The sequence below is a fragment of the Misgurnus anguillicaudatus genome, unplaced genomic scaffold (assembly GCF_027580225.2).
Source record: "Misgurnus anguillicaudatus unplaced genomic scaffold, ASM2758022v2 HiC_scaffold_31, whole genome shotgun sequence".
In the NCBI taxonomy this organism is placed as follows: Eukaryota; Metazoa; Chordata; class Actinopteri; order Cypriniformes; family Cobitidae; genus Misgurnus; species Misgurnus anguillicaudatus.
Window position 1 is genome coordinate 4,689,398 of NW_027395281.1, and position 25,945 is coordinate 4,715,342.

General features: G+C 34.2%; 2 protein-coding genes across 2 annotated transcripts; one reads left to right on the forward strand and one right to left on the reverse strand.

Moving 5' to 3' along the window:
- Window positions 1-10,157: 10,157 nt before the first annotated feature.
- On the forward strand, window positions 10,158-22,600 carry LOC129453036 (uncharacterized). The gene is made up of 7 exons (XM_073865404.1): window positions 10,158-10,288; window positions 14,520-14,816; window positions 15,025-15,288; window positions 16,591-16,896; window positions 18,944-19,030; window positions 19,910-19,961; window positions 20,960-22,600. The coding sequence occupies exons 1-5, from the start codon at window positions 10,243-10,245 to the stop codon at window positions 19,027-19,029; spliced, it is 999 nt and encodes a 332-aa protein (XP_073721505.1). The 5' UTR covers window positions 10,158-10,242; the 3' UTR covers window position 19,030; window positions 19,910-19,961; window positions 20,960-22,600.
- LOC129453561 (uncharacterized) lies at window positions 20,252-24,163 on the reverse strand. Its single transcript, XM_055217865.2, has 4 exons — window positions 23,637-24,163; window positions 22,988-23,317; window positions 22,598-22,879; window positions 20,252-21,057 (listed from the first exon to the last, which is right to left on the reverse strand). Exons 1-4 carry the CDS (start codon window positions 23,677-23,679, stop codon window positions 20,882-20,884), a joined length of 831 nt encoding a protein of 276 aa, XP_055073840.2. The 5' UTR covers window positions 23,680-24,163; the 3' UTR covers window positions 20,252-20,881.
- Window positions 24,164-25,945: the final 1,782 nt, after the last annotated feature.

Sequence of the window (25,945 nt, forward strand, 5' to 3'; positions counted from 1 at the left end):
GTTTGTGATGGTGAGATCTCCAGTCTGATGGTTCATCGTCAGTCTGTCTTTAAATATCTGAGTCACATTAACTTCATATATAGGAGTGTTGTTGACTGATCTCTTGATTCTGGCGATGCGCATGTTATTAAACCTCCACTCGATCCATTCATCTCTCATTATTATTTCAGTATGATTAGTGTGTAGAGTAACAGAATCTCCCTCCATCACTGACACTGACTTCACTTTACATGCTTCAACACCAAACACACCTGAAGAACACAAACACAGAGTTTATCAGATAAAAGATTCATCTTCTTTATGTAAAATAATCATGTTTCTTTTTTACTTTCATGCTGAATTCCTCGAAACAACTTTGCTCAAAAAAATAGTTTGTTCATTCAACATAATTGAATTAAGGAAAACTTTTCCACGAAATTAGTTTAGGCTTGTACAACAAGAATACAATAAGTTAATTTAAACAAATAATCTTTTGTTGCACCAACTTAATAAATATATTTTCATTGCTCATAAAAATATCTTGTTCAATAAACTTAATTAAATTAAGGAAAACTTTTCCACGCAATTAAGTCTGGTCTGTTCAACAAAGACAAAACAAGTCCATTCAAGCAAAAAAGTCTAGTTAAACCAATTGTCAGTTTCTATTATAATACTACTTAGCATAAGCACATGTCAGCATGCTAATGACACATTGGTTAAACATGTGAGAAGAGACACATGTTACTGCTCTTTAAAAGAACTACGTACATCACATCCACAATTTAACCACAAGCGCCACTCTTCTGCACGATGGTAACCAAACAATTCGTAAAAATATAACACAAACTCTTCTAAATCAATAAGATAAACCAACATTAAACACTATAAAGTCTTTCTCTTTACCTAAAAATGCATAAAATAACACTTAATTTAAAAGAATTCTCTCCAAAGGCAGTTGCATGCAAAGCATGCTGGGAAATACCGATTCACGGCCCAGTAAGTAATAGAAACAAAAATCATTAATGTGCTCCCACTATAAATGGACTGCATTTATATTTATATATATTTTATATAGCGCTTTCATAGACCAATGGCCATCCAAAGCGCTTTACATATTGCCTCACATTCACCCATTCACGCACACATTCATACACCGACGGCGGTGTCAGCCGTGCAAGGCGCCATCCAGCTCGTCGGGAGCAGCTGGGGTTAGGTGTCTTGCTCAAGGACACCTCGACACTTGGTCAGGTGGAGCCGGGGATTGAACCACCAACCTTCCGATTTGTAGACAACCTACATGAACCACTCGACCACTGCCGCCCCAAAATGATTTAGTTCATGTAATTTTTAAAAATTTAAGCAGATTGAACATAATAAAAATAGGTTGAGACAAAAAAAATAAAAAAATGTGTTGTATTAACTTGTTTCATTTAAGTAAATTAGACAAGGTGCAAAAATATTTTTTTTGAGTGTATAAGAACTTGAAATGACTTTAAAATGTTTCTGATTTAACAATATTAAGATGTTATGTTTTGAGCTGAACATTTAATGTGAAATAAAGCTGTTGATTTAAAACAAGTTGAACTTACCAAGAGTCCAGAAGCACAAACAGAATACAAGAGATGTGTAAAGCATTTTCAAAATCACTTAAACTTAATGTTGTTAATATCTTGACTAAAGTTAAAGACTAAAGTTGAGCTGAAGACGGGTGGTTTCAATGGGTTGTTGTCACGTGATGCACAAAACAAGAAGGAAAGATGAGAGATCCACAATAAAGACTTTAAAAAATATGAAGACACAGCAATGCCTCAAAAAAACTTCTTACTGTAATTCTGTAAATATACTGACAGTAAACACCATGAATGTATGTTTATACACTTGTGTTGACAACTATATCCTACTTTTTAAAATGAAGAGATTACATGAATGCATAAGACACTTTAATAACCTTTATTTGAAATATAATACATATTTGTATTAAATATAATAAAGACCTGTGAAAGTATTGCTATGTGTTGCTGTTCCTAACCCAAACTTCTCTAAATCAGATGTAAATAATACAGAATGTTGCAGACTTTTCTCTCATTCTGGACTCATTGGGTTCAGTGAAAACTCTCTTTTATCTGTCTGAGCTCCTTTAGGTCCCTAAAGTTTGCTATTAATGGGTGATTAGGCTATAAATTACTAAACTAAGTAGAAAAACATTTATTTCAATTCACATTTGTTTATTTTGTTTTGTTTAAATTGTTAATTTAATTTAATTTTCTCTCTACACATGAACAGGTTTATATCAGTAAAAAAGATCCATCAACATTTTTGTCACTTTGGGTTTTTCACAAGATAATTTCTCAATGTTTATTTCAGCAGAAAACACCACGAATAATAATAGTTCCTCTTTCTTTTCTTCTACTTCTTCATGTTTATTCATTTCATTTAAAGACGGTCAGATCAAAACTCATCTCTTTATTATAAGTTTATATTGTTGCATTTTCTTTGACATTAAAGTATTAAGGTCTCACATTTATGTTTAATGATCCTTGAGACGTTCATTTGTCCTGGTTGGTGTATTTTTGACTTATGTTTGTTCGTTTGTTCATGACCATATAAGAAAGAAAAAAACAGAAGAAGAGGAATAGAGAAGAAAACAAATAATTCACTCATTCTAGATTTGACCGCTAACTACAACCCAGCAGTCTTTGCTCTTCCCTTTATCACCCAATGCTGGGTTAAAAATTATTCATTGCGTGTTTCCTCCAGTGTTGTATAATAATACACATTATTGTTTTGCTCACTTTTGTGATTTGTGAATAAAGTAAAAATATCTGAAGAGCAGAATCTCATGAAGAGAATAAAGTGATGTGATGTGATATAAAGATCAAATGAAGATCTGAGATGAACATTAACTGAAGAACTGACATGACTGAACTTCTCTTTTTAATTTGAGTCTTTAGGTTTGTGGTTATGGTCAGTTTAGTCTCCTCTGGCGTCTTGTTTCATACTCAGTGTTTGAGGTCTAGCGTGTTTAACTGTTAATCTTTAAAACATAACAAAAGCATGTAAATGTGATCTCTTATGAAGAAAAAACAGCATCATTCCCATGCTGATTTACAACATACTGTATGCTGGTCTTTCTATGCTGTTTTTTTCATCAGGGTATTTACTATAATAAACTGTATAAACTGCATTATACTGTATTGCATTATAGTTTTCTGTGGTATTAATTGTAAATTGGTCAACTGTATTTTAGTCTACTATAATGTTTACTATAGTAAGGTTTAAAAACACTACAGTATAGGAATTGTACTACATTTGTGGAAACTATAGACATCTGAAGGGAACTTTTCTTACAAAGAAACTGACCCATATTAAATAAAATCACAATGAAATTAATAATCAATTTTATTATACTTTTATTTAAAATAACGTAAATAATATCATCATCTGATGTCTCATATTTACTGCAGTTTCCTCATCTTATCACTAGAGGTCACAATCACACAACACACAATTAATCACAGTAAAGTGTCAATCTATTAACCTTTTCATGTCCAGAGATTTGATATCAAGTACACAACAAACATTGTGGCAGTGTGGTGAAAGGTCAAAACTGATGAAATACATTAACATTCAGGGTCACAACAAACTCAACAAAACCACTAAATGATATAAAAGAGAAATGAATTGAAAACACATCAAATACATTATTAGTAAGATAAGAGAGGAGTTTGATCTGTTTTCATGGTATAAATGTGTAAACCACTTCTGTTATTTCAGATTTCTGTAAGAAAACACACAAGAGTAAAAGTCTTATAGGATGAGAACAGCAAATAAAACACACAACTGAAAACACATCAAGTCAGATAGAGATGCACTGGATTAAATGTTAACAATGTTTTTATATCTGATCTTTTAAAGATGAACTTATGAGGTTTCATCTCTTATGATGTTGACTATACAGAAATTGAGTCAGCTATCTAGAGTTTAAACAATCTATCATGTTCTTATTTTATACATCAAGTATTATACAATAAATTAATAAGGCAGAAATTACTATTTTCCTCTCACTCTCGGTTCACTAAACATTTTGTAATGATTAATCCACTGAGAGGTGAGCGTTGTAGAACACAAGTGCAGTTTATTAAGAACAAAACATAAACGTGACCAAAAACTAAACTTGACATAAATCTGAATCAAAACAGAAGCATGGCAAGAAACCAAACTTACCAAACAGATAGATCTACATTATAATGTTTATCTGAACACAACAGAAACCAAACTATACTGAAACTGTGACCAAACAATCAAGATACAAACTGAACAAGGAGCAGTTTTAACCCTTACACCTCTAATAAAAACATCCAGTTCTTTTATAAAGACATAAATCTGATTCACTGAAATGATACAAACAGATCATCATTATTTTACCTTCATCTGTGTGTTTCGTTTGTGAAATGTTGTATTAGCATAAATTATCTCATCTTCACTGCTCTGATCTGTAACAATAAAGACAAATTAAAGATAAAACAACACAACTCTCATTCATCATTAAAAGACTAAACAAGCAAGAGTTTGACTGATGTTTAACTGCAGGACCGTCACTTAAAATTACTAAACAGTCTTAATCATTTACCCTGTTGATGTGTGTTTCTGTGTTTCCTGTTGATCCAGAAGATCACAACTGAAGCTACAATCATCAGACATCCAACAGCAACAGCACCAGCAGCAGCAGCATAATAAATCAGAAGATTATTATTTGACTCTGATCCTCCTGCTGGAGAATGAAAAACAACAACACATCTGCACTTTACATTTAGATATTTATCAGCAGACACTTTTATTCAAAGTGACTAACAATGATCAGCGATAAAGAGAACAAATAATAAACGAGTAACAAATACTGACACATACATTTTTATTCTAGCACACACTATAATATAATATTTGTGCCCAAACATCAGAAACTCACCAATAGTTGCAGTACATGTATGTGTAGCTGAAAAATAGAGAATCAAAGTTTATTGTAAAACACTAAATACTGTTTGTGAGATCTCTTAGTTATTCTGCACCATTAAAAGTTAATGTAAAATTAAAACATTTATTGACTTCGTTTTCTATATTAATATATAGATGATAAAGTCCAGTGTGTTGAGTTGTGATGTTTGTGATGGTGAGATCTCCAGTCTGAGTGTTCATATTCAGTCTGTCTTTAAATATCTGAGTCTTATCATTATTATTATAAATAATAATGTTGCGTAATCTCTTGACTCTGGTGATGCGCATGCTATTAAACTTCCACTCCATCCAATCATATCTCAGTATTTCAGTAATATCAGTCTGTAGAGTAACAGAATCTCCCTCCATCACTAACACTGAAATCACTTTACATGTATCATCACCAAAAACACCTGAACACACAAACACAGAGTTTATCAAATAAAAGATTCATCTTCTTTATGTAAAATAATCATGTTTCTTTTTTACTTTCATGCTGAATTCCTCGAAACAACATTGCTGTTATAAGAACTTAAAATGACATAGAAAGATTTACAATAGAGCTTACACATAATTATATACAGTAATAGTGCCTGAACTATGTAAAAAAATTCCGTAGAAATTGCAGCTGGGTTGCCGGTAATTTACCGTAGATTTAAATTTATGTTTTTTTCTGACAATATTTGGTTCAAAGTTAAATGAACATTAAACATTTACAAGTCTTTGTCTTTACAGAATAAAACTAAAAAAACAACATCAAGCAAAACATTCTGGGAAACAAAATCTAAAGCAAAAACTGAAAAAGGTTGTTGATGATTTCTTGGTCCCAGAATGCTTTGCATGAGGCTGTTATTGTATAGTTTTATTCTGTAAAGATAAAGACTTGTTCATATTTAAAATTTATGTAACTTTGAACAAACTCTTGCCAGTAAATAACATAAATGTAAATCTACGGTAAATTACCGGTAACCCACACTGTAAAAAAATTCCGTAGAAATTACAATGTTATTGCAGCTGGGTTGCCGGAAATTTACCGTAGATTTACGTTTATGTTATTTACTAGCAAGAGTTTGTTCAAAGTTTAATAAATTTTAAATATTAACAAGTCTTTATCTTTACAGAATAAAAGTATACAATAACAGCCTCATGCAAAGCATTCTGGGAACCAGAAATCATCATCAACCTTTTTCAGTTTTTTGCTTCAGATTTAGTTTTTCCAGAACGTTTTGCTTGATGCTGTTTTTTTTGTTTTACTCTGTAAAGACAAAGACTTGTAAATGTGTAATGTTCATTTAACTTTGAACAAACTCTTGCCAGTAAATAGCAAAAATGTAAATCTACGGTAAATTACCGTCAACCCAGCTGCAATTTCTACGGATTCTTTTTACAGTGCAGCTGCAATAACATTGTAATTTCTACAGATTTTGTTTTACACTGTAAAAAATTTGCTGTAATTTTGCAGCTGGTTGCCAGTAACTTACTGTAGAAGATAAAGTCTGAAAATGTTTCATGTTCATTTAACTTTGAACGAAATGTTGCCAGTAAATAACATAAATGTAAAATCTACAGTAAGTTACTGGCAGCTAGTTGCCAGTAATACCCATTTATAGTGTAATTTCTACAGAATTTTTTTACAGTGTAAAATTTAGCACAGTCATAGACTAATACACTGCTAACCTAAACATAACTGAACAAAATATCAATTAATAAAGGTGGCTGTTTAGTTTTTGTAGTCACTGACTCACAGTTAAGATAAAAACTTCATAGTTTTGTGCTCTCTATAGTAAAATGTTTCTGATTTCACAATATAAAGATTTTATGTTTTGAGCTGAACATTTAATGTGAAATAAAGCTGTTGATTTAAAACAAAAAGAAGATGAACTTACCAAGAGTCCAGAACCACAAACAGAATACAAGAGATGTGTAAAGCATTTTCAAAATCACTTAAACTTAATGTTGTTAATATCTTGACTAAAGTTAAAGACTAAAGTTGAGCTGAAGACGGGTGGGTTTTAATGTGTTGTTGTCACGTGATGCACAAAACAAGAAGGAAAGATGAGAAATCCACAATACAGTAAAGACTTGAAAAAAAAACACACAACAAAAAAAGACTTCTTATTGTAATTCTGTGAATGAAAGTAAACACCATAAATGTATATTTATACACTTGTGTTCACAACTATATTCTACTTTTTAAAATTAAGAGTTTAAATGAATGCGATAGAAATATAATACATGTTTGTTTTAAACATAATATAATATAATAAATACCTGTATCATGTGGTGCGGTTTCCCAAACTTCTTTAAATCAGCTGTACATAGTGGGGAATGCTGCGGACAGACTTTTTATGATCATTTTCTGGACTCTTTGGGTGCAGTGAAAATTAAAATGATAAAAATCTATGTTTTGTTTATAATGGTTTAATTCCCTCATGAGCTTTATTAGGTCTCTAAGGTCTGCCATTAGAGGGTGATCAGGCTATACATAACTAAACTAGAAAAACATTCATTTAAATTCACATTTGTTTATTTTGTGCTATTGTGCATTGTTAAAAAGCAGCTTTACATGAAATAAATAACAGCAAAAATAATGAATTTGTTAATTTTCTGAAGAATTTCACAAGATGATTTCTCAATGTTTATTTCAGCAGAAAACACCACGAATATTCAGTTGAATTTAACAAGATAATTTCTCAATGTTTATTTCAGCAGAAAACGGAGGGGTCACTTGAGTGTAACCTTGTTCCCTGAAAAAGCGGAACGAGATGCTGCGCTGCTAATCGATATGGGGAAACATCTTTATTGTTGACCAGCTGAATATAGTGTGTAAACATGTCAATGGAATTGACCCAGAGGTCACAGCGCACCCCATGCGAGGCTATAAAATAGATGAGCACCAGCTGTGTCATCAGGTCTTTTTATTTTCAGACCAACTACTGAATGTGTGTGTGCTACACTGAAACGCAAATCTCTCTCTTAACTTTTGAACTTCACTTGAGATCTTTATTAGGAGTTAGATAGAGTGCAGATTTTCTGTCTTTCCGATTTTAAAAGGAAAATATGAGTAAGAAGAGTCACGAGCCGTCTAAGGGCTAAGAGAACGCTCGAGGGTGAAAACGTAAAAATATTTTATCAGATTTGCCTTTCATTTACACGGCGACGGCGTTTTAGTGGCTTAAAAACGCAAAAAAGGGAAACCACCCTTCAGAGTGGAAGTCTTAAAAACGATCTACCGTCGCGAGTAAAAACGCAAAAGTCTGCTAACGGTGGCTCTCGTCGCGTACGCTTTTACGTCACAGGCATGCGCCAGTTCAGGAAAATAACAACAAACATGTCGGATTATTTCCATACGTCGGACCTTCAAGTTGCCATAGCAGCTCTGATAAATATACAAGTCTTTCCAGCAGTTGTACGAATTATTCACAGCAAGTATTACTGATCAGAGAAGGCGCACTAATTACCTCAGTGAAACTGTTGATGCGCCAATTCGTCGGAGGCAAGCCGGACGGTTTTGGACGAGACCTGGGAGAACCAGGAAGACGGTTGTACGCAGGCACATGAACTTGGTGTTGTTGTGTGTCAGTGCTTTACATTGCCACCTAGCCGCCTGGAGTGTATACTACATCGAATATCACACACTTTTGTGTCACCATATGCACGCAGATTTCCCCCTAAAAATGCTTGTATAAACGTGGAATAAAAAGTGATAACGTAACGCCACTTTTGCGGTTTCTTTTCAGATCGTTTTCAGATCTGTTTTAATGGTGAAGAATGTATAAACCACTTCTGTTATTTCAGATTTCTGTAAGAAAACACAAAAGCGAAAAACTCAGTCATGAGAATTATGAGCATTTAAACACAGATATAAAAACAGAGCAAGCCAGATAGTTATGAATTAATAAATTAAAGGGTGGATTCGATACAGTAGTTCAAGATATTGTCAAAATGACTAAAGAAAATATAACAGCAAGATGGTTTAAAATGGTGTATTTCTTGTGACGTTTCTGTAAGGAAGCAAACATTTTAAATATTTAGTTATTTTACTAGTTGATGCTTTATGATCTAATTGAATAAACACAACACAGCTGAAACATCTTTAGCTGCTAACAACTGGGTCTTATTGGGTTTGAAGTGTTACTAAACAAGAACTTTATTTGTTTATTTTTGACAGAGTTTTTGGACACTTACCAAAAGACACCATGCAGGGATTTAAATCATGTCAAAAATACATAAATCATATTCTGTATCTCATCATTGTCATTAAAATCTTATGTTTAGTGTATGTCTAGTCTATATGCTTGTTGTATCTCACAGTGAGTTACATTGTTTTACATCGTATAAGACATTTGCAAGCAAAAGATATATCTGAGAGGGGCGTAAAAAAAATTTTAAACCAAGAATTTTTGTCATACCAAACTGTAACAATTTAGTGTTATTTTAATCAGTGTAAAACAAAATAAACCCAGTTTATATCTCACTTAATTCTATATACTGAATATTATTGTTGTGCAATTCAAATGAAAAACCTTGAGCAATGCTGGGGCATGGGGGGACTTTGCTTAGGGCCCCCAAAATGGTAAACACGCCACTGTTAACAACATACTTGATGATGTCACGTGGGAGGTGAAGTACTAATTAATCTGTTTGAATTGATTTAATGTCAGATCATTGTAAATAGCATAAATTGCATCGGAAGACTGATTTTGTTATTGTGATTTAGTTATCTGTTGTTTATTTTCAAGATATTTCATTTTATTCACAAGTTCCCTTATGTCACTCCTCCCAGGCATTTCCCAGGGTCTTAAAGCTTGTGGATCCGGGCACATGCACAGTTTTCAAATACAGCACTTTAATTCTGTTTACAAACTAAAAGACGTTGGATCTTGTATATGTAAAATGGTGGATATGCCTGCATAGTGTGCTTTATTATGAGCCTTTTTGATTCCCAAATGATCCATTTAGGTTATTAAAACCTTGTTTATTACCATAATATAAATAATCCTTTTCCATTAACAAAAATCTTTTGTAAAACAGAAATATCCGGTTCATCTATATCTATAGTATCTTGTAGTGCTTTTATTTTTAAGAGTGTAGAGTAAATCATATTTGCGACACCTTATGGCTCATTTTTGTTGCGGTTTATATTTGGACACCTTTAAATAGTGTGATAAAATTCTCAGCATCTTTCCTTCTAAAGATCACGTGACTGAATCAGACCGTTACCAGTCCAGCATCATCTCTATTTCTCAGACAAACTGAGTGCAAATTAACATGTCAGGTCTTTTAGTACTCTGCTGTTTTTCATTGCTAGTGGCTGGTAAGTGATATTTATTTATTGCTTTTTTGATTTAACAAATGCACATTTCTCATTTATTGCCTTCTTCGAACAGTAATGATAGATATTGTTAGACATCAGCTTGTTTATCCTGTAAGAGTGTGGTGGTGTGTTAAAATAATACTTAAAAATTAATTTAGAAAAATTATATTTATGTATAATAATATATACATAATATATATAAATGTTTTTCCCATCGTGTGGGTTTGGGTGTGGCTCGTCAGACGAGTCCATAACAAATAAGACAGGGCTGTTGAATTATTCTAAAATAATACCCAATGTGATAATGCGGGAGGACACGAAGCTGAGTATCGTTACAATTCAAAAGCCAGGAGAAAAATATTCCGCTTATTCCATCACAAACATTGCTTTGGTGGTTATTTTAAGACATTTGACAGGTTATGTGTGTGTTTTACAGAAAAATAATCAACACCCGTGCACCATTTCTCAACCAATCAGAATAAAGCATTCAACAGCTCCGTAAATATACATTTAAAAGGGGTTTGTTCTTTTACCCGTGCACGAGTAATCATGTCGGTTACGTAAGCGTATTAGACACTTTCGGTTTCGTTTTGAACAGGAGTTGTGCCGAATTCTGTGACTAGAGGTCGCTGTTTAGCAATTGTACACGCGAGACCGCGCCTGGCGCCCCTTGCACATTATCGTGAGCGCGGCAAGGGAGCTTCTAACGATTTATGTGACCGCCCACTGAGCGATGACGTCATCATTTACCCTCCCTCGCTTTAGTCAAGCGTATGAATGAAGCGGTCAAACTTCGTGAGAAACGAACGAAATGACGCGAATCTAAAATAGCAGATCATCACAAATGTTTAGTTTTTTTTAAGGCTGTTGCTATTTAATGTTACACACACAATCTGGTAGACAGTAACAACAGCTTACCGAAATCTGTGACCTCTCTCTGTTTCATTCAGAATTACAATAATGTTACCCAAATTCACATTTTATTCAGGGCTCTCAAGTTTTATCAAAAGTTTGGAGTGAGATTTCATCTGTTAGGGGAGGAGCCACTTAAATATTTGCAGCAGCGACCCCTCGGCCCCAACCAATTCTCTCAGGTTTTTGGTAGCAGTTAAATTTAATATATTGTTTATAATTGATTAGCACAAATAGAAATTATAACAGTTGGGAAATCTAATTAAAGACAAAGTCATAGAAATTAAATACATTGTTTTATTTCAAAAATACAAATATATAAAAAATTGCCCCAAATGAGCCAACTGAACAGCAACATTGCAGAACTTGCCCTGAGCATACTTACAATACAAGGTGTGTTTGTGTGACATCTTTTAAACAGATAAATGCAATGATTAATGTATACATTGGCAGGATATAAACATTACTAAAATAAAAGCCAGAGTATAGCTGAATAGCTAAAAAGAGTATGAATAAAGTATAATTTGAAAATAATGAAATAAATGAAAATGAAATATCTTGTCCTTTCCATTCCCAGGTGAAAAAAATACTATAGTAATTTATAGTAAATACTATAGTGTTTTTGACCCATACTATAGTAATGTACTTGAATTAATTTGTTGTGGTAATTCTATAGTTGCTGTGATAACATAACAACTATAGTAATATAAACGTATTACTTTATCCAATACTGTACTACATTGTTTACAACTATAGGGTATAATATACTAGAATATACACTACAGATTACTGTAGTATTTATTACAGTTTATCAGTTCACTACTATAGTTAATACAGAGTATGCTGTAGCAATCATTAACAAAGTGTTGTAAATACTATAATATACTAAAATTTACTATACTATTAGTATGGTTCAAAAACACTATAGTATTTCCTATAATATTTTTCACCTGGGATTGTTTCAGGTAGCCTCTAGTGTTTAGTACTTTCCTAAAGTTAAAGCTAATTCTGATTGCAAAGCAGTTCGATTTTTTTAATCAATAATAATTTACCTCGGCTATATTTCCCAACAACAGTTTTTATTATCTTTGATCACATTTTTGTGATGTCATCCAAGAATCGTAAAATCAAATTGCTATAAAAAAGAATGCGTTACCTACCGCTTTCATCGGATTCTTCTCTTCCAACTGCCACTTCGTCTGTGTGACGTGAGAATCTATGTTGCCTAGTAACGAATGTGCTTGCAGCAGGATCACGAAATTTACCCAGAAACAACAAATTCTGATTTCTGATTGGCTGGTAGGTGACAATTATATCAGGATGTCTAGTGTGACCGTGTCCGCGGCTCGACAGATATGAACTCGGCAGAGAACTTCTCTCCTGTGCCTCGTTCATTAATTGTATAGAGTGGGAAAAGTTTTCTTATTTTTTCAGCGTGAGAAATACAAGGTGTGGCGTGTGAGCGTGTGAACTTACTGAAATGCGTGAGTCTCACGGTGAATGCGTGAGACTTGAGAGCCCTGTTTTATTTTAATATCACAAGAAGATATACAATGTAATATATTTACATACAGTACAAAGCATCACAAAATAGCTGTATATAATACTAATTCAGACTAGAGCACAGCATAAATTGTATACTATATCACTACCGTATAAAAAATTTGCAGGACTGAGATGATGATGATAGATTAAAAGGGTAGAGGTAAAAGTTAATGTAAGTTTAAATGCATTCTGTGCAAAGGAACGCATTCACAGTCCTGATGGAACCATCTGCTGCAGTTTTCACATTCAAAAAAAAGAAAAAGTAAATAACTAAAAGCCACAACATTTATGTTATTCAATTTTTATTGATACCACATACAGCTGTGTTCAGTGGCGTGTTTACCATTTTGGGGGCCCTATGCAAAGTCCAAGAACCAAGGCCCCCCATGCCCCAGCATTGCCCAAGGTTTTTCAATTGAATTGCACAACAATAATATTCAGTATTTAGAATTAAGTGAGATATATATAAACCGGATTTATTTTGTTTTACACTGCTTAAAATTGTTACAGTTTGGCATGACAAAAATTCTTGGTTTAAAAAGAATGTTTCGTGCCCCTCTCAGATATTTCTTTTGCTTGCAAATGTATTATAGGATGTATTTAAAACAATGTAATTAATACTGCAACTTCAGTTGCGACATCTTACTAAAAAAACTAAATGAGGAAAAAGAGGAAGCATTAGATTATTATTCAGACTGATCTAACAAACTGAACTAACAAACACCAGCAAAGCACATTGTAAGTTGGTTATTGCTTGAATTTATGGATGGGAATCACATAACTCTCATGTTCATATTGTAAAAACAAACTTACTGTGAGATACAACAAGCAAATAAACTAGACATACACTAAAGAGGAGATTTTAATGACAATGATGAGATACAGAATATGATTTATGTATTTTAGACATTATTTAAACCTCTGCGTGGTGTCTTTATCATGTTTATACCTGTACAAGTGTGGAACAAAAGATGCGTGTCACAGATCAAACCAAACCACCAATCACAAGTGTGAAGCCCAAAGTCTTTAAAGTAAACTTGACCATCGAGTGAATGTTGTGCAGTTACGAGAGCACAGAGAGAGTCGAGCGAGCGCTCATTCCAGCACTTGTGTGGCTGCTTTTGTGCGCACTGTGCAGATGTGCGCTGTCCCGTAGAGTTCGCTCATCTGCGCGCTCGCGAGGACGCTTGTCCACGCGAGAATAGTCTTCTGCACGCTCATATCTCTTGCTCGCGCGTGGTTTTTGTGCGCGCAACTTTTGGGTCTGATTAAACGCCATAGCCGCATATAATTGGTTCGCGCAGCGCAGATCACTCGAGTGGCGCAGTTTCGTCCTTCTTTTGATGAGTTCGGCTTCCCATACTATATGTGCCCTCGCGAGGATGCGCGCATATATTATTCTGCGTGCATACTTGCACATCTCTCGCTTGCGCGTGCTTTATCCGTGCCTTAGATTTGGGTCTGAATAAACGTAACATACTTTCGCACACCTTGTGGCCAGTAGGGGGCCCCCCAAGCCCGCGAGGCCCTACGCAATTGCGTGGTTTGCGTGGTGGGTAAACACGCCACTGGCTGTGTTCAAAATAATAGCAGTGTACTAATAAAAGTGAATAAAGTGCAAACATTTCCTTATTTCTGATGTATTGAAAACATTACACATTCAATTTCAAATCAAAGCATTAACACAATTTATAAGTCTGTCTTGTTATTGTAAAGCGAAGCAAATAAAATGAATGTCTTTGATTAAATAAAGTGTTTATGTTTGTGTCTGCAGATGTTTTTGGTGCTAATGATGTTACAGTGTCAATGATGATGGGAGATGATGTCACTCTGCCTAGTCAATATGTCATTAATAACGATAATGATCTAATGTGGTGGTTTGAAGGCAAAATTATAGCAGGATCTAGCCACTCAAAACACACCGATGAGAGATTCAATGGCAGACTGGAGTTGAACCGTCAGACTGGATCTCTCACCATCAGAAACATCAGCATTAAAGACACTGGAGTTTATACATGGCATTTTATGGGCAGAAGAGAGGAAAAGAAGAACTTCAATGTTACTGTCAATGGTGAGTAGTAAACATTTTTTATGTTGTGGTTACACCTAAGATGTTTTACTGCACTTTAAACCAAAAAAATTTGTTTCCACAAAATCGATGGTCATGGTTAAACCAATATAACCCAGTTTTGGGTAAAACATAAAATCCCAATGTGTCTTACAGTGTTCTGTTTTAAAATAGTTTTTGTTTGTTCTCTGTGTGTTTGTTGTTGATACAGATCAAGTGTACAAAGTGTCTGTGATGAAGGGAGGAGATTCTTTTTTTCTACCCACTGGTGTTCAAATACAGCAAGATGATGTGAAAGTGTGGAAGTTTAAACGCACAGACTTAACTAACGGGATATTCTCAAACATGAATGTGAATCAACAGACCGGAGAGCTAAACATCACAAACATCAGAGCCGATCAGTCTGGAGAATATGAAGTTAAAATCGATGGCAGAAGTTTGATTTTACACAGGACATTCAATGTTTACTTCAGCGGTGAGTGATTTATGAATAAATCAATGTAAACAATGTTGTTACTGCAAAATTAAACAATTGCTGCAGCTGTACATTATGACCAGAATTCAGAATATAGTCTGATAATCAAGTATTTTTTTAGCTTACATAAAATAATACAAGATTTTAGTATAGCATAATAATAACAATACCTAAACAACACCAAAAATTTTGCTAAATAGCACTAAAAGCTTACAATAGGCGGTCAATTATAGTACTAGGTTCTCAACCTTTTGCAACTTACGGCCCACCAATGACTGTTTAAAACATTCTGAGGACCACGTTTCTAAACATGATCGTATCAACGCAGAATAACAGAAAAATTGTACTTTTGTGTCACTAAAGTCATGAACGAGGAATGTCATTGCTGCCAATGGAAAAACAAGCCACATTTGGTGTAATTATGAGAAGAAAAAAAAAACATTTAAAGTAGAATATGTAAAGTAAAGTAAAGAACACGCAACATTATTACATGGAATTACATGCAACATGCACAATAATATGGGAAATGAAGGATACGTCATTGTTTTTTAAATAAGGCCTTTGGAGGAAACTGTCTTCGAATTGGGATGTACCCAGTGTGGGAGACATGGGGAGTTGCCTAGGGCAGCATTTAGGGTGGGAGTGCCGGCATGGCGCGTTCGTCACAAAAAACGAACACATAAAACATTTCACAATTTTAGAACTCCCAGGATTATTAAATTCTTGCTGAATCCTAAAATGGATCAGGGTCAGTAAAGCAATTAAATTATTTTTCAGTAGGCTAATGAAATAGGACAAATGTCTGCATAATTTGCATAATCAAACAATGAAAAAATCAGGTAATTAAGGTAATTAAAAACAGCAATAAGCATGCTAGCAAGCATACACGTACACTGACACCTGTAGCGGCGAATTGCCACTTGCGCAGCACCTCAGCCATATCATTATTTGTGCTTTCTACAGGCAGATTCTCGCTCTCAGTTAACGTGCAGGGCAGGTGTGCTTTTCTGGTGGTAAAGACCCATAAAAGGAATATGGGGTCAATCAGTTGTTACGGAAACCCCGTTCGAAAAATAACTTTCCGAAACTTGTAGGAAAAGGAGGCCTGAGTTTGGCCTAAAAAAATACTCAGTCACAAGCTTAACTGCTTTTTTGACACTGTGCTTATGTTTAGCATGAGGGTTACAACTCTTAAACTGTGTTAATAAGTCAGAATGCATGAAATACCATTAAAGACCCTCCCCCCTCCCCTTTAATCTTTCTGGCTGTGTTTCGTTTTCTGTGTGTTTGTCTCTGTAACAGATAAAGTGATGTCAAGATCAGGGTTGGAGGGAAAATCCATCACTCTGAACATTGATAATGAAACACAGGCAGATGATGTGATCGAGTGGAAGTTTAAAAACACTCTCATAGCTAAAGTGGAAAGAAGAATCAGTCCCCTTTTATTACACAAGCCTGATGAGAGATTCAGTGACAGAGTCAATATTGATTTATTTGGTTCTCTCATCATCAATGACCTCAAAATTGAAGACACTGGACTTTATGATGTAAACATCAGTAACAGCAATCACTTCATTCACAAGAGATTCAGTCTTACTGTCACTGATGGTGAGTGTTTTTATACAGTTTCAGTGTCTTAAAGTGTGTGTTTTTAATGTATTTATATTACATGAAATCAACACAGATCTCAGCAGAAAAACATCATCTAAACCAATAAAGATCTAAACAACTAAAGTAGAAACTGTTGTAGAAATAATATTCATACAGATTTTTTTCAGTTGCTAACAAGCATTGTTCAATACTGAAAGCACATTTTTCAAATCAGCGAAACAGAAGTCAGTGTAAACCAAACTGTGAACAATTTTTTATAGCTTTCATATAAAATGCATTCAGGGACCACACTTTTTCAAAATTCAGGAACTCTTTTCCCATTCATACTCAACAACATGCAGAAAACTCTGTATTTTCAGCATGTGATAATAATAATAATAATACATTTTATTTATAATGTGCCTTTCTCAACTCAAAGTGCTAAACCAGCCTACCACCTCGACTCTATCACAAAGTACCAAAGAAAAAAACAAAAAAATATATGTTGAAAAATCAAAGTCTGGCTGCTGTGTGTGCAACGTGCATAACGGAGCATCTCACTACATCTCACTGCTCCTGCACCTCTTACTGTTCCTGTACCTCTCACTGCATCTCTCACTGCTCCTGCACCTCTCACTGGACCTTTCACTGCATCTCTTACTGCTCCTGCACCTCTCATTGAACCTTTCACTGCATCTCTCACTGCTCCTGCACCTCTCACTGGACCTTTCACTGCATCTCTTACTGCTCCTGCACCTTTCACTGGACCTTTCACTGCACCTCTCACTGCTCCTGCAACTCTCACTGCATCTTTCATTGCTCCTGCACTAGGGATGCTCCGATCGATCGGCCGATAATGCTTGCTATGCTTCTCAATGAATTACGGCGAAATGCCACTACATCCAAAAGCCAGGGGGCGCTCTCGTGCAGAAACTCAAAATGCGCTGTAGACGAAGAACAATACACACGCAGCTCCAGGAAATGTCTTAAAGATATATTTATATTGCTGTTCTTCAAACCTTTTCAGGTATTTTCATGATAATAAAGAATATGTATTATGATTATGTTTGATGAGTGTTGCTTTTTCAAATGCATGTTATAAACGACTCAAACTAACAATGATTTTAGATCGACAAGGACTTACTGATTAAAAGCCATATGAAATAGCTGTGAATAAGATCGGCTGTCCGATTCAGAATAGTGATCGGCCACGTATTTTTAGTGGAGATCGGCATTGATCGGAGCATCACTATCCTGCACCTCTCATTGCACCTCTCACTGCACCTTTCACTGCATCTCTCATCGCTCCTGCACCTCTTACTGTTCCTGTAACTTTTACTGCATATCTCATTGCTCCTTCACCTCTCACTGCTTTTGCACATCGCACTGCATCGCTCACTCCCCTGCAACTCTCACTGCATCTCTCACTGCATCTCTCACTGCTTCTGCCTATCTCACTGCATCTCTTACTGGGCCTGCTCTTCTCCATGGGCCCCTTACTCTTACTCATCTAGACATTATAGTGTTTGTCTTTTTCTGTTTCCAAAATATCTCTCCTCAAAGTCCTCCTTTTACTGTATGAGTGTCAATGTAATAGAAAAAATTACCCCTGCCACTGAGTCTAAACCAGACTAGAATCAGATTTGGTTGGTCCAATTTACCCAACATACCTTTGTATCTATTATTCAATGGTTTGTTTATTATCAGCTAAGATACTTTGTTTTTGAACTGATAAAATTGCAGAAGCAGAGGTTTTTATACTGTATCTAAGGTTTGGAATATTGTTTTTGCTAATGCGGGATGTTATGTGTTTACATTTGTAAATACTAAAACATTTTGTTGGTAGGTATAGCTTGTCTGGTAAGAAAATGTAAGCATTGTGGAAATGTGCTGTGCTAATTATGTTTAGAGTTTTAAAAATGTGACAACTGCTTGGACAAATACTTGTTAGCGACTGAAAAAAATGTAATTCATTAATGTAATACATGAATAACATTCATATCATGTTCTGATTTAGATCAAAATAACAAGCAGTTAAATTAATTAATGTCTTTTACCATTACAGAACAGAATCACTGGAAGACGGCTGGTATAATATTAATAGTAGTAGTAGTTGTGATTGTGCTGGGGATAATCATGAAAATGTGCTGAAGTAAGTAACATATTAAATAACTTTATTACATTTGACTTCTGGAAAACAATAATAACAGTGTTTAGTTTAGCTGTGTTGAGAGGTGTGTGTGTGTCTATATGCATCTGTGCGTATGTGTGTGGATGTATTAGGTAATGGAGTGTTGTAATGAGGTGAGTCAAACACACACTAACTTCACAAATAATAAAATAAATATTAAAATATACAAATAAAATTAAAGAAACATATAATAGATTCTAATCAAAACCAGAAATATGAAAATGAATCATTTTAATTTTATAAATATAAATGCTCATTTTCTTTTACTAACAGGCGTAATACTTTAGCAATCTCCTTATTTTCTTTCTTAATAAATTATGGTGTACAATAGGGCTTCAGCTTGCTGTTAGCATGGAGGGGTAACAGTTTGACAGTTCAAAACATAATTGCTTTTAATTGTGATCTGTCCAACATTTTACCAAGAGCTTATCCTGACACAAGCTGTTTGCATGCCTATATGTGACGTTAACAACGCCTGATAAAACATGCATTGTGTATCTCACTTGTTAATGATGTGACATGGAAAATTCATGCTAATTGTGATTTTACAGTAGTTGTTAAAAATAGTGATAGCCACAGATCTGTAAAATTATCTGTAATGTAACTACAGTCATATTTTTTTCTGTTTGAAGGTCCAATTATGCCTTTATGGTTTTCTCTCCACATTGACACCCAAACTACTTATTTTAATTTAGGCATTCACAATAGTTTTTTAATCTGATATTACTCGTACTGCATTCTCAGGGGAATCATGCCTCTGTCATGGTGAAAACTAATGTTCTTGTTCTTTAGTGTTCTTTTGTGTTATCTCTAAAATTATTGATGTATGCATTGTTTTAGGTGGCAAAATCTGCTAAAGGGCAGGAAAGGTCCCAAAGGCAACATTCTTAAGGTAGGAAAAGTAATTAAGATTTCTTTGAGTTGTGTGAGTAAATATATTTTTTTGTGTAAAAGGTGAACGCATGTTTTTTCATGCCAATTTTGTTATGAACACCATAGTTAGCACTATTTTATGAGGACATAGAGCGTAGCCTAGCAGTAGATTGTCCGGGAGTTTCAAGGCTGACATTTGATGATAAATATGCAATATTTTATTATTATCACTGTGTTCTGCAGTCATTTAATAGTTGTGTATTTATTGCAATCATGCTGTCCTTGAATTATGTCAAACCTTATGGGGGGTCCCTAGCTAAGTCCCACCCTTGTCATTTTAGGGTCGCTGTGATTTCACAAAGTAAGATGTGATCCTGGATCAACAATCATCTGATCCTGGTTTTAATCAAAAGAACTCAATCAAATTACCCTTAACTCAAACCCTAATCATTGGGGAGGCCAGAAATTTTAACTTAAGTGGACCTTGGTGAAATAGGGTGGACCTCAATGCCTACTCTTAAATTACATATATACAGAATAGTAGTGGTTAAACAGATTACATTACATTTTTGAGTCATCATGGAATGAATAATTTTTGGATCAGCAAAACTGAGGAGGGGAAATAACAAATTAAGAAATGATAAGCATATAAAATTGAAAAGAACAACATTACAAATAAAGTAAGAACCAGCAGTAGTATTTAAACAGTGCACAGTATATGTGAGTTCATATTTTGTGTTCTGCAATGGGCTATGTGTAAATAATAATCACAATCATTAGCGAACAATCAGAAAATAAAAACTGCATGTAAACAGGAGCTTCAGTCATGTAAACATCTGATTAAGTATTGGAATAATCATATTATTGGTGTGTGTGTAAATGTAGTCAATGATGTGATGATAAAGAACAGACACTGTTTATAGACACTGTTTTAGAATCTCATTCATCAGATGTTGCTGGTGATGTTTGTGATTTTCTCTTCTGTTCATCTCGTCTGGATTTGATGTCATAACCCAGAACCACAACAGCACCAACAACCATCAAAGCACTGACAGTCAACTGGACCATCAGCAGTATCAGAACAGCTTCAGCACTATCACTAGCGCGGACGACATCTGAGGAAAGACACAAAATTAGTAGGCTTACATAAAGGAATATTTCACATCATAAAAAAATCCTGATAATTATTCACCCCCATGTTATCCCAGATGTTTGTGTCTTTCTTTCTTCAGTATAGAAATTAAGTTTTTAAGAAAATAATTTCAGGATTTTTCTACATATTGTGGACTTTAGTGGACCTCAAAGAGCTCGAAACTATCACAACTAAGACATAAGGGTCTTATCTAGAAAAACCACACTGTCAAAAAATTCTTTAGAAATTACAGTATAACTTGTAACTGGTTGCCAGTAACTTACTGTAGATTAACTTACATTTATGTTACTTAGTGGTAACAGTTTGTTTAAAGTTAAATGGACATGAAACATTTTCTGTCTTTATCTTCTACAGTAAGTTACTGGTTGGTAGCAACCAGCTGCATAATTACAGCTAATTTTTTACAGTGCATCCTATTTTCGCCAAGGAAAATTAAAAATGTGCATTTTTTAACCACAACTTCTCGCACTATTATTACTGTATGTAATCACATGAAAAGATCACGCATAACGTATGTGAAAATACCGCTCCAGTGTTTACGAGTGTGGAGGAAGATACTACTTTAGACCTTTCTACGTGATTACATAATACGTAAATGCATTTTTTATTGATCTTGCCGAAAAAGACGTTTGTTTCGCTGGTAAGACACTTATGAATCGATTGGGATTGTTAAGAGCCCTCTGAAGCTGTGTTAAAACTGCCATTTTTAACTGTTGAACTGTTGAAGTCCAATAAATTAATATTAATAATTTAATAAATCTATTAAATTGAGAAAAAATAATAATAATAATAATTCCTGACTGAACAAAGAAAGACATAAATATCTTTGATGACATGGGAGTGAATAAATTATTAGGATTTTTTATGAAAGGTGGAGTAATCCTTTAAAACTGTTTTCTATTTTAATGTACTTTGAAAAGCTGTACTGTCTCTGTTTAAAGGTGCAGAGTGTAAATTTTAGCGGCATCTAGTGGTGAGTTTGTGAATTGCAACCAACGGCTCAGTCCACTGCCCACCCCTCGCTTTTGAAACACACAGAGAAGCTACGGTAGCCGCCACCGGACAATCACGTCATTATCGGAGACAACTTTGTCCCACAGTTTGTCTGTTAAAGGCTTCGGTAGAAACATGGCGGCACAAAATGGCGGCTTCCATGTAAGGGGACCCTCAGTGTATGTAGATAAAAAATTCTCATTCTAAGGTTATAAACACATAACGGTTCATCATGAAAGGTTTTTATACACCACTTCTAATGTAGTTTTATTTAGCATTTCTGTCAAGAGGTATTTTTACAAATTACACACTGCACCTTTAAACCTATCATTTCTCAAGTCGTAAAGCAGTGAGCTAGCAACACTATTGTGTGTTTAATTCTTAGCGAATGCATATATTTTAAACAATTTATAACTGAATGTAAATGTAAGTGCAACTGTACTTTAAACACGATGACTTAAATTGAATGGTGTGTAGTTTATCAGGTAAACAAACATCATACTGCTGACCTGAACACGGCTGACAGAGATCGGCAAGGCAGAAATGTTTTGTTTGGTTGCTGATGTGATTGTTCACCACACAGCTGTATGTGTTGTTATCCTGATATTCAACCTCCAGAGGTAGAGAAAGTCTGATGTTGAAATCAGACACACTGATTAAGGATAATAAACTGTTTCCTTTATACCAGGACAGACTCACATCTCTCACATTCATCACTGAACACAATAAGGCACAATGTAAACGTGAACACTGTGACATGACGCTGGTAATGACAGGAACGGAGAGAGGAGCTGCAATATATGAAATCAGAAGAAATATACAAATAAATACATAAATAATGTGCATCTTGAAATGGTTATGTATTTGCAACATGAAAAGTATTTGAGTAATAACCTCACCATAAGATGTAAGATTGAATCTCTTGATTGTCTCTACGCTTAGAATCACAACACGTAGTTGATAAAGTCCAGTGTGTTCAGATGTGATGTTTGTGATGATGAGATCTCCTGTCTGACTGTTCAGCTTCAGTTTACCACCAAATCTTTGAGTCTCATTATTATCATCATATTTTGGATTGATATCATCTGATTTCTTGATTCTGGCGATGCGGATCGTTTCAAATCTCCACTCGATCAAATCAACTCTCTTTATGTCAGTAATATCAGTGTTTAGAGTAACAGAACCTCCATCAAACACTGACACTGACTTCACTTCATCACCAAACACACCTGAAGAACAAGATTACATAACCTATATGATACAAATTACATGACATAAGTACTATTCGCACAGGATAAGTATTATCTGGGGACCTCGTCTTATTTAGAAATTCCCCCAGATTTAAGTTTCATGTGACCCGTTTGCACGGGGAAAGCAAAGCATGTGATTTTATTTACGGACTTCTCTCCTGGATATTGAAGATTTGCATAACACCTTGTCAATCATTTTCAATATGTCTACGTGTGCTATCAGTAATTGACATAATTTATTATTATATATCATATATGCTAATTTATAGATAATAAAATGCATGTATTATACACTTACCCACTAGAAGACAAAAACACATCAGAATAAATGCATGAGTCATATTCAACAGTTATTTATATCAAAGACATAAATGTAATGAAGTCTTCAATCGTGTTTCATTATCTGGGTGTCAACTGAGGTTTCGAAATGGAAAAAGTCAGTACATAGAGGCTTCGCTGAATTGCCCACTTCTATAAAAAACAGGTGTCGTTACCCTATTTCCAAAGCTAAACAAAAATGATTTTCATTTAAAGAATTTGAGACTCCAATGCAAAATTGTTTGTGTTAATATTTGCCAAAAGAAGGATTTAAAGATATTATAGATGAGGAACAGACTGGATTTATACAAGGAAGAGAAAATAGTAATAACATTAAGCTGCATCTAGATATGGTGGACTATAATGAATATATTTTAGATAATAGTTGTATTTTATTTATCAATTTCCACAAGGCATTTGACACTATAAAGCACAGTTTTTTATTTAAAGCAATTGTGCCAGTTTGCAGACGACTTTGTTTTTTAAAAAACAGAAATGAAATCTTTAAGGCAGTGAATTGTATAAAATAATTCTCCAGTGTATCTGGGCTAATAATGAATGTGAATAAATCTGATTTGATTCCTTTAAAAGATTGTTCCGAATGGAGTGGTGATTTGTAAAGATGAACATTTACAGAATAATTAAAATTTTAACACAGTTATTTATACAATTAGTAAGAGGTTTAATATTTGGATGCAAATGGACGGGTATTATTGTCAAATGCTAAAGGGGTTTCTAGATCAGTGTATACATCTTTATCATTGAATGTTCCTCCCAAAGTAACAAAATGAGATCAAATGCTTTTTCAGTTTATTTGGAGAAATAAACCACATAAAAAAGAAATTTTATGTAATTCCAAAGATCATGGTGGCTTAGAAGTACTGAGTTATGACACATTAAACAAGGTATTTAAAATAAGTTAGATTATTCAATATCTAAAGAATAAAGATAGTGTATGGCATTCGTTTTCCAAATTATTTGTTTAAGCAAATGGGTGGTTTTTTTTTGGACTTCTATTTTTGGGAATGTCAATTGGTGGAAAGCTTATTTATTATCAACTCTGGCTTGTTGACTAACATTTTTATACTTTTGTTTAATTGCATGTTTCTCATTGTATTATTGTTGTATTGCAAAAATGTGACCGGGAATGTGCTTTACTCTGCTAAACCCAGCATGTGTTTTGATAAGTCATGTGTTCTGCACAATTTGAACTTTTCAAATAATACAAAAGCCATATAACTGCGATATAATATAGATAGTACATAACTGCAACTTTTAAGCCAATATATTGAGACATTTTTTTTACAAATATCAACCACAGCAGGTTTTAAGAAAAAATAATTTAAAAACTTTATAAACCCAGATCACACATGAAATAAAATCACATTCAATGGAAATGAATTCAGTCGAGTCACATATCTAGACAGGAAAAACACAAACATGTTTTCTGTAACACAATACAATAAAATGTGTCTCCAGTCCACAAATATATGCTTGTATTTTCACATTTCTTCTAGACATTGTTATTAACTATAATTCACAACAGACAACATAGTTTTTATTTGGCTGTTTTGTGCAGAGATAAAGTCAGACAGTGAGATTGATGTTAACAGAAGCAGACGCCCTTCATACACACTAAACTTCACACTTCTGTTTGTGATACTCTGTGTGGGTTTACTTTTTTTCGCTTCTTCATTTTGCTTACCATTAAAAACTCATTAAAATGTGTTGCAGTGGTCCAAGCCATCCAGAATTATAATAACCTTTTAAGGTATTTAAGACGAAGATTTTGCACTTGAATGTAAATTATTTTAAAATGATGTCTATATACCATTAATAAATAATAAATCTATTGTTTGTAGATTGTCTTTAGATTCTTTTTTAAACACATGGTCACATGTAATGTCATCTTCATCTTCGATATTGTCTTCAACTGTTTGACTATAAGGAATGTCTTATTTGTTATCTGTTTCTGTCAATACGTGATTTGCTTGTCACCATCATCATCATCATCTGTCTACATTACCGTCTGCAATCCTACACTGCCATATGAACCTGCCATATGTTTTAAATAAACAACCATATCTGCTTTTACTCCTGTGTCCTTCCCCTCTGTATACCATAATAGCGAAAAAATCAAGGGAGAAAGATGTTAATAAAGCAAGAAATAAAGAAAATAGAGATAAACATGATGAGAGATGTGAACAGAATGTGACAAAGCAAGATGTGTTAACGGTGAATAACAATGAATTCATGCTAAAAATGGTTGAAGTGATCACTTGTTCATAA

Bases quoted from the DNA above. Each gene is read 5' to 3' on its own strand.
- LOC129453036 (XM_073865404.1), top strand. From the start codon at position 10,243: ATGTCAGGTCTTTTAGTACTCTGCTGTTTTTCATTGCTAGTGGCTG. The intron at 10,289-14,519 runs GTAAGTGATATT...TTGTGTCTGCAG, and splicing joins TTTTTCATTGCTAGTGGCTG to ATGTTTTTGGTGCTAATGAT. The intron at 15,289-16,590 runs GTGAGTGATTTA...TCTCTGTAACAG, and splicing joins ATTCAATGTTTACTTCAGCG to ATAAAGTGATGTCAAGATCA.
- LOC129453561 (XM_055217865.2), bottom strand. From the start codon at position 23,679: ATGACTCATGCATTTATTCTGATGTGTTTTTGTCTTCTAGTGG. The intron at 22,880-22,987 runs GTGAGGTTATTA...CATATATTGCAG, and splicing joins ATTCAATCTTACATCTTATG to CTCCTCTCTCCGTTCCTGTC. The intron at 21,058-22,597 runs GTCAGCAGTATG...GTCTTTCCTCAG, and splicing joins TCTCTGTCAGCCGTGTTCAG to ATGTCGTCCGCGCTAGTGAT.